The sequence below is a fragment of the Meles meles genome, chromosome X (genome assembly GCF_922984935.1).
Source record: "Meles meles chromosome X, mMelMel3.1 paternal haplotype, whole genome shotgun sequence".
Taxonomy (NCBI): Eukaryota; Metazoa; Chordata; class Mammalia; order Carnivora; family Mustelidae; genus Meles; species Meles meles.
This window is the reverse complement of record NC_060087.1, coordinates 131,387,946-131,398,673: the sequence shown is the minus strand read 5'-3', so window position 1 is coordinate 131,398,673 and position 10,728 is coordinate 131,387,946. Positions and strand designations below refer to the sequence as shown.

Below are 10,728 nucleotides of genomic sequence, written 5' to 3'. Positions count from 1 at the left end.
TATTCAAAGCGTTCCACCCACCAGAATGGCCGTAAGGAAACAACAGCAACAAGAGAAGGGAGAACGGATACAGAAACGTCCGCAGCAGCATTCTTCGAAAGAGCCAAGAGCGGGAGCGTGCTGACGGAGGAATGGACAAGTCATTACTGACGCATCACAAAAGGAATGAGCCTCGCACACACGCTGAGCGAAAGGAGCCAGACACAAAAGACATTTGCACCGGATGTCCGCACCAGGTCAATCCATGGGGGCCGAGAGGAGATGAGTGGCTGTCGGGGGCCGGGGGAAGAGGGAACGAGGAGCGACGGCTAACGGGTCCAGGCTTTCTCTGCGGATGATGACGACCTTCTGGAAGGAGACAGTGGTGATGGTCGTTCCACCCTGTGAGTAGACGAAAACCCACCACGCAGGGAACGGTATGGGATGTGACTTCTGTCTCAACTGAAAAGTGTGTTTTCCAAACCATGTTTGGATCCCGAGTCCTGGAGACAAGGGCTCCAGTTACAAACAACAAAGGAGCAGCAACAGGAACTCGAAGGTCATTCAGCTTCTCTGAACTCGCTCTCCTAGACGGCAAGCCCTGAGCTCTTGCCAGGTGCGGAGGGCACTTACCTGCGCAGACGCCCGCTGAACAGCTCGGCCCCACGCCCCAGCCCCAGAACAAGAGAGGCAAGTGAGGCCCAGAGAACTTTCAGAAAGTTCTAACCCTAACCCCAACTAGCCAGTGGCCAAGATCAACACTGATTTTTAAAAGTGTGGTTAGGGCAGGCGCCTGGGTGGCTCAGTGGGTTAAAGCCTCTGCCTTTGGCTCAGGTCATGATCCCAGGGTCCTGGGATCGAGCCCCGCATCGGGCTCTCTGCTCCGTGGGGACCCTGCTTCCTCCTCTCCCTCTGCCTGCCTCTCTGCCTACTTGAGATCTGTCTGTCAAATAAACAAATAAAGTCTTTTTTAAAAAAATGTGGTTGGGAGGTCCCGGGGGAGCTCAGTCAGTTGAGCAGCTGACTCTTGATTTCTACCCAGGTCATGATCTCAGGGTCCTGGGATGGAGCCCCAACGTGGGCATGCTGGGCATGCTGGGCATGAAGCCTGCTTGAAATTCCCTCCCTCCCTTTTCCTCTGTCCCTCCTCCTCCCCCCAACCCACTGCTTTCTCTCCCTAAAAAAAAAAAAATGTGCTTACATACAGAGCCCATGCAATGTGCCCTCCTAGCCACGTGCAAGCACACAGGTCGGGGGCACGAAGCGCATTGCTACGTCTTGCAGCGCGGTCGTCCCCACCATCCTTCCCCGGAACCTTCCCATCTTCCCGGACTGATGCTCAGCCCCCGTTGGACACCGGCGCCCGCCGACCCGCGCCCCGTCTCTCTGTGCCCCACTGCTCCGGGCACCGGGTCGGATCGGGCTCCGGCAGCACCGGCCCTTCCGCGGCCGGCGTCCCTCGCTCTGCGGACGGGCTCCCGGCCTCACCAGGGTCGCGGCCGGCACCCGAGCTCCCGCCTTCTGGACGGAAGAACGTGCCGCTGCGCGGAGGGACCCCGTGTGGCTTCTCCGTTCATCCCTCCGTGAGCCCTTGGGGCCCTCGGGGCTGCTCCTGGGACTCATGGTGCTACAAACGTGGGTGCACATCTCTCCAAACCCCTGCTTTCACTTCTTTTGGGGGGACACCCAGAAGTGGCACGGCTGGCTCCAACGGCATCCGTGTTTAATTTGCTCAACCTCTACTTTAGGTCAGGAGAGGCAACCAAGGAGGAAATGAAATTCTCGTTCACCCCCGTTGCATGGGCCGCAGTCCGTCCTCCGCCAGCCCTGAGCGCCGGGGGCGACAGGGAGCCATGGCGACTCTGGCGGGCGATGGTTCCGGCGACCTCTTGGTGACGGATCTGGGGACTTGTGCACAGCCAGATACTCAGAAGGGAGGCATGGACACAGCACCCAGGGAGGGATTACGTCACTGGGCACCCCAGGAGACCCGGGGGAACCTCCCACCGATCCAGTTCCGCAGCCTGTGGGAGAATGGCCTGGCCCCTCCGTGGCGTTTATAGAAAGTCACAACACACGTGAGACAGTCGCGACTGTCGCTAGTGCATACTCTCCCCCGAGGAAAGGGATGAGCAGGTGGGGGAACAGGGTGTCCCCAAGCCTGGGTGGGGGTTACCTCTGGGGCAGGAAGGCAGGGATGAGGCTCCCGTTTCATCCGCCAGGTTTCGTGTCTTTCAGAGGAAGAGCCCTGAGCCGGCCGAGACGGGGACCGCGCACACACCCCGGCAGAGGCCCCAGTGGAAGTCAGGCGGGGCCGAGAGAAAAGAGACAGAAGTAAAACCAGAAGTCAGCGATTCCGAAGAGAAACAGAGGGCAAAGATCAAAGCGAAGGGCAGGAAGTGGAAGAAAAGACTAGAAAAACATGCCCGTGGTTGGAAGGAGCTGTTCCGCCACCCTGGCCCAGGCTGCAAACAGCAGGCAGGCCCGGGCGGCTCACCAGACCCACGGGGGCCAGGCCCCGGCGTCAGTGAGCCCCACGCCCGCTGCAGGCAATGCCTCCCGGCACGCAGCCGTGTGGCCCAGCGGCCGCCAACTTGCGGGGCAGAAAGGTGGCGGGGGCTCAAGCGGGCAGCTGGCAGGAAGGCTGCTTGTCTTTGCAACGGGCATGGGGATTGTCCAAAGGACCCGGGACCCAAGCCTCCACTTGGAAGGGGAAGGTGGGGGGGCTCTCCAGTCACACCAGAGGACTCGAACCACCTGGGTTCTGCTCATCCAAAGACCGCAGCTTCCAGAGATCTCCGGACGTGAGAGGGACAAGTGCTTTACCTGCTGGCGGCGCTTCTGCCCTCGCAGGCTGTGACGAAGCTTCTCACACAGTTGTTCTCCTCTCCTCAAGTCGACGTGCCACCGAGAGCACCCGCTGACTCCGGTTTGGTAAACCATCGTGTTGACAATAACAGCTGAACCGTTTTATTGCTAAACATAAATTTTAACTATTTTTGTAATTGCTGTTTTAAATAATTTTTTAAAGTGATCTCTATGCCCAACAGAGGGCTCGAACTCACAACCCTGACTGAGATCAGGAGCCGCACGCTCCACCGACGGAGCCAGACAGGTGCCCCTATTCTTAGCAATTTCACAATGAGAGTTTCAGAGCCAAAAAGATCTGAAGCAGCGACCGGAGATGTTAGGATTGGACAACACGAGACCAGAAACCCAAAAGCGATGTAGAGAAAGACAGACACAGAGACACCCGGGACCGCGCCAACCTTCAGCCACGGCACTGTAAGATGTCCACAAAGTCAAGAGACAAACGATAGACTGAGAAAACGTATTCATCATCTGTATGCCAGGTGGCCAGTTAGTGTTTATGCTAGAAAACAGAGTTCCTACAAACTAAGAAGATAAAAGACAAGTCGAGAATGAGGAAGAACAAACCCAAACCTCCAGCGAGGGCAGGAGCTCCAGCGGGGCACGTGGGAGCAGGAGGCAAACTCACGGTGCAATCACGCGTTGCCCCCCTCAGGTTGGCACAAAGAGAAGAAGCGCGCTAACCCCTCACCGGGGCGTGGCGCGTGCACGGGGTGAAGGAGCCCGGCCCGGCCCCGCCAAGGACAATACATGGCCGCGGCGTGTCCACCGACCCCCACTCCCGCGGTCCCAATCCAAGGAGCCCCAACTGTCTTCACGGGGGGCACATCCCTAGGTTGTGGTTATGGGAGCACAAGGAAGAGAGGCTGAGACACCAGGGATGGGTAGGACTTTGGGCAGGGGGTGGGAGGCTGGGTTTCTGATGCGACGGTCGGCCAAGTCGGACTTCTAGAGTTTCCTTTCTGTGAAATGAGGGGGTTGGGGCAGACGGTTTCGGAGACGTCTCTCAGCTTTGGGGACCTCTAACCCGTTTAGGCCGAGAGCAGGCAGAGGGCTGCTCTGGTAACCACTGACTACTCGGCAGCGGTTAGATGGAGAAACGGAGCAGACAGAGAGGGTGGGGGATGCGGGTGGAGACCAGGAGGGGTGACGCGGCCGCCTTCTTCCTCCAGAGGCTCCCACGGTGCTGGGCCCAGGCGGTCTGAGACACCGGGCCCAGGACCCAGAACCCGGGGCTCACCGCGGCTGGAGGGGATGCAGGAAGCCGCTGATGCTGGCCACACTTTGGGAAGATGGGGGCACGGAGAGAAGCTTCCAGCTTTGGTTGGGTCAGCTGATGGAGCGAATACAAAGTCAGGACACCCGGTTACATCTGAATTTAAGATAAACAGTGCAACGATGTTTTAGTACAAGCCTGTCTCCTGCGGTATTTGGGACAGGCCGGGACTAAAACATCGCTGTGGTGCTACATTTTATCTGACGGCCTTGGAGGGGAGACATGCAGCCCAGAAGCGCTTGGGCTTCCAGAAGTCTCTGCCCGGGCCCGTGTCTCCCTGGCCCCGCCTGCAGCCCCCACCCCCAGCGCGGAGGGGCCAGTTCTCCATGAAACTGTCCCGAGTTGCCCGAATCCGGGCCGCCTGTTCCTGTGCCGACCCAGAAGGCTCTCAGGCTTGTTTATCGAAACGGGATGAAATCAAATGAAGGATGTGTCTAGCCACGAGGCAAACAGCAAACGTGGGCGGCAGTGGCGGGGGGCCCTCAGCTACTCGGTGAAGAACGCAGCCCCTCTAAGAGCTTGGTCCCCTCTGCCCCTGCCCTCCCACCCCCACCCCTACCTGGGCCATCAAGGAAGCACATCTTCCCCTCCCTCCCGCTGGCCTCCCTAGGGACGCCGTGACGGGACAAAGCTGTTTCCCCAAGGAAGGGCCACCCTGCTCTTCACCTGCCGGCGTGCGCAGCCTCTGGGCCCCCGCCCCTGGGCCAGGAAACGCCATTTGCCCAGGCCTTGCGGGAGGGGTAGAGGTCGGTCAGCGGGTTCTCCGGGCGGTGGCTTGCTTCAGGCCCAGTTTCAAAAGCATCTCAGCAGTCACCGCAATGGTCCCCGTGCCAACCCACAGGCCCCAGGGAGGGGCATTGGGGGACACCGAGCAGGCGCACGTGGGCAGAGACGGTGTCCTCTTTGTCTCTGAAGCACAGATGTCCTTCCGATGACAGCGGATGTTACGAGCGGGTGGGGGGCGCACTGCCCAGAGGGAGGCAGGGCTGGCCGAGCCCAGGCGCTGGGTCTCTCCGACGGAAACCTCCACAGGACCCTTCAGTAAGCCTTGCCGCGAAGGACATCTAAGCTACCCCCTGGCTCCCAGGGCTACGTTCTGTTGAGAATTCATTTTTATTTTTTTTAAGATTTACCCATCTGAAAGAGAGAGAGAGAGCGTGCGCATGCATAAGCAGGGGGAGCGGCAGGCGGGGGGGAGAGGGAGAAGCGGGCTCCCCACCGAGCAGGGAGCCCCATGTGGGGCTCGGTCCCAGGACCCTGGGATCACAACCTGAGCCGAAGGCAGACACTTAATGACTGAGCCACCCAGGGGCCCTCTGTTGAGAGTTCACCTTTTGATGTTTGTGTTTCCTTCATGTAGATACACCGTGCCTTGTTCCACAAAGGACCTGAGATGATGTGGCTTCTGCCACGTGACCTTGGCTTTCGATTTCCCCATTAGCCTGCCCAGCCTGTGTGTGATGTGACTTGGTCTCCCTGAACCCACTCGCCCCTGGGGACACTCACTGGCACGCCCGCTGCCTGGCCCGACAGGGGGGTAACCATTTCTCTCCACCGTGACAGTGACGGATTTCCTGGCGTCGTTTGCCCCCATCCTTTCATTCTGAAAAAATTTCGCACTACAGAGGAGTTACAAGACGAGTACAATGACCCCCTCCATCCCCTGCACTGTGCCATCCGCTTTATCTCTGCGAAAGTAAGTCGCAGACCATGTAACGTTTTGCCTGTAAATCTCCGTAACTTCGAGTGAAGGGATGCTCTTCCGTGTGACCCTCCTATCTTATCATAGGAAATTGCACACGGATAAGAGTGGCGGGCGAGTGGGCGGCAGGGGGAGGGACAGGGTGACTGCAAGCAGCTTCATACCACACTTTAGTTTTCCTTAAGTTTTCTTTGATTTATTTAAGTCATCTCTGCCCCTCACATGGGGCTCGAACTCAGGACCCCGAGATCAAGAGTCAAGGGTTCTTCTGACTGAGCCAGCCACCTGTTCCATTTCTTCCTCTTCTTTTTCTAAGTTTTTTTTCCGGGCAAACTTTAATGTATCTTCCCCTTAGGAGGGCTTTGGCAAGTGTTCAAGTTTGTCAGAAACAAGAATGCGAAATGGAACTGGAGCACGTCACAGACCTTGGACCAGAAGTGGCCCGTGAGCCGCTGGAAGAGACGCCACTGCGCGAGCTGATGGTCGCACAGCTTGAGGACCACAAAGCCGGTGCAGGAGAGCACGCCCAGAGCCAAGTAGGTCCCCGAGGAGGCAGTGCCGTGGCGCCTGTGAGCGCGCAGGGCCTGGGCCACAGCAGCTGCGATGTGGACGCCCAGCGCGACCTCGAACCCACAGGAGTGCAGCAGGGTGAGGCCGTAACTGCCCAGGGACAGACCCTCGATGGCAAGGAACAACCAGGGCTCCCAACCCCTGTCTAGGTAGAGACACCAGGCGACGGGCCATGCGAAGATGGGCAAGGTGAGCCACTGGTCCAGCACGGCGGCGGGGCGCACCTGCGTCGCGATCCGCAGCCACTGAACCGGGCCGTAGACCAGGGCCATGCCGGCGAAGACATCCTTCAGGTAGCGAGCCCTCCGCGCCTCCATGGGGCGCCCCGGGGCCCTGGCCTTCCTATGCAGCCAGTACAGCCCCAACAGGACGTAGGCCACGTTAATGAGTGAGTTGAAGGGCATGGCCAGGAAGGCGGGGAGGCCGGCCACAGGGGCTTCGGCATAGTGTTCATGGCCCAACTGGACGAAGATGCCGTCGAACACGCCCGTGTAGACGGTGGCTGTGCAGAAGCAGCTGGCCACAGCCACATGGAAGAGGGCCTGCCTGGACTCGGGCTTCATGTGGAGCCCCAGGGAGGCCTCAGGGCGGCCTCCACTGTCCGTTCAGAATTAAGATAAACTGCTTTGCTAAAACGTGCCTCGGCCTCCCAGCGGAGCCAGCTTCCTCAGCAGGCAGAAGTCCCCGTGATTTCTGACGCAGATGCCGCGACCTTGCCCCAGAGCTGCGGACACAAGCCAGAGAAAGGCAGTGGTCGGGCTGAGCGGCTGGTGGGAGTGGAAGACTGTTGCGCCTCTTCCCCTGTGCTCACAAAAACAGTGGGGTTACAAAGAAAAGCACCCAAAAGAGAGCCTCCAGCTTCCCAACTCCCTGCCTCAGGGTCCACCAACAGTTTTCATTAGAAGAAAACAGAAATGAAAGCGAAGCGATACCCAGTGTGTTCACCTTCTTATCTGCGGTTTCTGGAAGCCGCTAGAATGCTCTCTCCCCTAGGGGTTCCGCGCCTTTCTCTCCTGACCCCACGCGGTTCTTCTCTCCCCTGGGCGGTCGGAACAGCCTGCTCCTTGCTCTGGTCCTCTTGGATCCACTGCACTTAGAGACTTAGACCTTCCCAAGGCTTGTGCTCACAATTCGGAAAGGGCTTTCCCACCTCAGCGGTCCGGTCAATGCTGACGTTTCCAGTCAGCCCCGAGCCCCCTTAACCAAACGCCCAGCTGAACTAGAGACCGTTATAGCTGTGGCGAGTTCTGGAATCCAAAGCAAGGGATGGACAGTGCTCGAGGGGGAGGAGAGGAGGGGGCAGAAGGAGGGGCGCAGCGGGGAGAGGACGGAGGGGCGCGGCGGGGAGGGGAGGAAACCCCTAACCCTCTGCTTCTCCGCCTGCTACCTCGGCTGGCCCTCCCGCCCTCCCCTGAAGTGCCACACCGTCCAGAGTCGCCTTCTTTCCTCGCGCACGATTAAACCGCCCTGTCCCGCAGCCACGGAAGCGGGTGGCGGGAAGCCAGTGCGCCCTTATCAAGGACTGTCACCGGCGTTGGGACCAGCTGTGGCGCGAGCCCGCCTAGTAGCTAAGAAATCTGTCACCGTCGCGGAGAGAAAAGGTTCCGCACTCTGAAGGGGACCCAAAGGCCCAGAGGGTGGCAGGTGGGGATGACTCGGGGCCCCCCCACCTACCATGTGTGTGACCTCAGGCCTTAACCGGTCCGGGCGTCGGTTTGCACGCGTGGCCGGCGGGTGGCGGCCAGTGCCCCAGCCGAGGAGCGAGGAGCCCGCGCCCGCCTTACGTCAGTTCTCCTCCCTGAGGACGCCGGAGCAGCGCTCGCTTCGGAGGCTGTACAGTGCCCACCTCCCCTCCGGCATTCAGGCCTGGAAAGGGCGTGGCGGGGTCCGCCGGTCGCTCTCCCTCGCCTTGGGGCTCCGTGAGCACCTGCCCAATTCCAGTCCTGCCCAGTCCAAGCGCCCGGCCGGCGCCTGTCCTCCGCCTCCTCGTGCTTCCGCTGGCGCGCCACCAGTCACTTCTCAGCCGGCCCGGCATCCAGCCGTTCTCTCTGGCGAGCGGGTGCGGGGCCTCCCACCGAGCTTTCCCGCTCCCATCCTGCCTTGGGGGTCCTTTGCTAAGGAGGCCCACGAGGCCCAGCATTCCCGCCAGGGACTCGGCATCTCCTCAGTGACCATAAGCACTGCCACACGCCTGCCCCGACCCCTTCTCTAGCGAGCTTCCAGGTCCCGGTCCAGGGAGCTGCCCCCGCCCCGGGGTCCCCACTTCCAGGCTGGCCGCTGCTGGTGTGCTCTGCCCACAACGGCCCCCAGCATCCTCCTCGAGCCCCCTGGCCCGAATGGTGCCAGTCCCTGCTTAACACGTGAAAAACTGCCTAGGCCCAGCCTGTCCTCCAGCTAGAATGAGCGTCTGCAGTCCTCATTACCCCCTGCCTCGGGTCCGCTAACACTTTCTTTTTTTTTTATTTTAAAGATTTACTTATTTACTTGACAGACAGAGATCACAAGTAGGCAGAGAGGCAGGCAGAGAGAGAGGAAGGGAAGCAGGCTCCCCGCTGAGAAGAGAGCCCGATGCGGGATTCGATCCCAGGGCTGGGATCATGACCAGAGCGGAAGGCGGAGGCTTAACCCACTGAGCCATCCAGGTGCCCCCCGCTAACACTTTCAACTTGCCCCCCCCCCATCCAGTTCCTGACTCCAACCGGGACACCTTACCTGCACCCGTCTGGGGCCTGGCTCTGTGGCACGAAGTGCCAGGCCTTTGGAACCTCCTGTCTGCCAGCCGGCAGGGGTGAGAGCCGGAGACAGCAGTCAAATACTGTCAACTTGATAGAGGAGGAGGTCCGGGACGGGCACGGAAAGTGGCTCCTCTCTCCGGCTGCTGGGCAGAGTCCATCTGCGCCCTTGTGCAAGCTTAAAGTGACATGCCATCAAACCACCTTCCCCGGTCCCCCAAGACCAGGCTGGGTACTTTATGGCTGAGCTCCTCCGCATGCCTGAGCTGCCATAATCCTTGCTACGCGACACAGACTCCCCCAGCACCCGGCACACGAAGGCTAGAGCTCAACAGCATTGGCCTGAGGTTCTGGGCTCTTTTGGGAGACGTCCTGCAAAGCAGGACGATATCCTGGCTAAGGGGTTAGCACATGTTCCTTACTCTCCTGCTCCGTGGGGCCGTATGCATTTACCCAGGAGCCAGTATCCGCCGTCACAGTGGTGGCTTCTTTGCTGTATGCCAACTGCTTGTTGTGTCTCTCACTATCCTGACCACCCTTGCTGCCTTTCTACAGATGAGGGGATGCCAGCGTGAGGGCTCTAACACGGGGACAGCCCCGGCAGCTGAGGCCAATCTGGGCCACCTAGATCCCCAAAAAGCCTGGAGCAACTGCAGTGATTCCTGAACTCTAGGGAAAGAATTGCTGAATTCAGGCAAGGCCCTTGGAAACCAGCGGCTCGCCTTCCTTAGTTTACAGGGGAGGGACTTGCAGCCGTAGAGGTGAGGTGAATGCCCAATGTCATTTAGGGCAGTTGGTGGCACAGTCATTTATAGGGGAGGGCTTTTGTCCTTTGGCTGTCACAGGTCCCTCTGGCGAAGCTCAAAGAAATGCTTCCAAATGTGTAAAAACAGTTACAACATAAACTTAATGTCGAAAGATGGTATAAAATATTTTTGGAAAAGGTGTGATTCGTGAATACCTGTGCTACTTGACTAGTAAATGAAATTACAGAATCTATGGGCCGATTATACCTACAGTAACTTCCAAGTGGTGAGTCTTGTACTTGAGTTAATTACAGGGTAACTATGACAGAAGCTAAACGATCTGTCACTGCCACTGGTGACAAAGTCACCAGGTTAACACTCTGTGCTCTGTAGCCTACATTTGTAATTGCGGGAAAGGCCAAATTTCGACTACCGGTGGGTGAAAATAAAGATAGAACAAAGCTGAAAGTGCAAAAAGCATGTTGTACAGCCCGAGTCTGACAGTGCGGATGATGGTGCAGTGCCTGAGCGGCCTCCTGCAAGATCTGGCACACGGGGTCCACGCCAGTACCCACCTCTCAAGGTTGCTCCGAGAACTTACAGTATTGGCGGGAAAAGGCCAGCGATCACCATCCGGGTACTTGCCTCTCTATCTTTGCTGGGGGAAATTCAAATCTCGGGAAAGGGCGGACCCGAAAAGCGGCACTGCGCCTGCGCGGAGGGGCGGGGCGCGGGTCTCTGGGAAGCAGGCGGGGCAGGGTGACGCGAGGTGACGCGGAGCGACGCCGAGCTCTCCCGCGCCCTCCCGCTCGGCGTGGGTACCGCCGGCCTGGCTGCCCGCCCTGCGGCCGG

The 10,728-nt window shown here is 59.2% G+C and overlaps 1 protein-coding gene across 4 annotated transcripts; it reads right to left on the bottom strand.

The window, feature by feature from the left end:
* Nucleotides 1-4,202: 4,202 nt before the first annotated feature.
* TMEM187 (transmembrane protein 187) lies at nt 4,203-10,644 on the bottom strand. Of its 4 annotated transcripts, none has more exons than XR_006816920.1 (3): nt 9,111-10,440; nt 5,458-7,199; nt 4,203-4,222 (listed from the first exon to the last, which is right to left on the bottom strand). XR_006816920.1 is itself a non-coding variant. In XM_045996486.1 (2 exons), exon 2 carries the CDS (start codon nt 6,959-6,961, stop codon nt 6,164-6,166), a length of 798 nt encoding a protein of 265 aa, XP_045852442.1. In that variant the 5' UTR covers nt 6,962-7,199; nt 10,452-10,644; the 3' UTR covers nt 5,329-6,163. The 4 variants fall into 4 exon arrangements, 2 of the variants coding, with proteins under 2 accessions (XP_045852442.1, XP_045852443.1); XR_006816919.1 differs by lacking the exon at nt 4,203-4,222 and adding an exon at nt 4,911-5,222; XM_045996486.1 differs by lacking the exons at nt 4,203-4,222; nt 9,111-10,440 and adding an exon at nt 10,452-10,644 and having other exon boundaries at nt 5,329-7,199.
* Nucleotides 10,645-10,728: the final 84 nt, after the last annotated feature.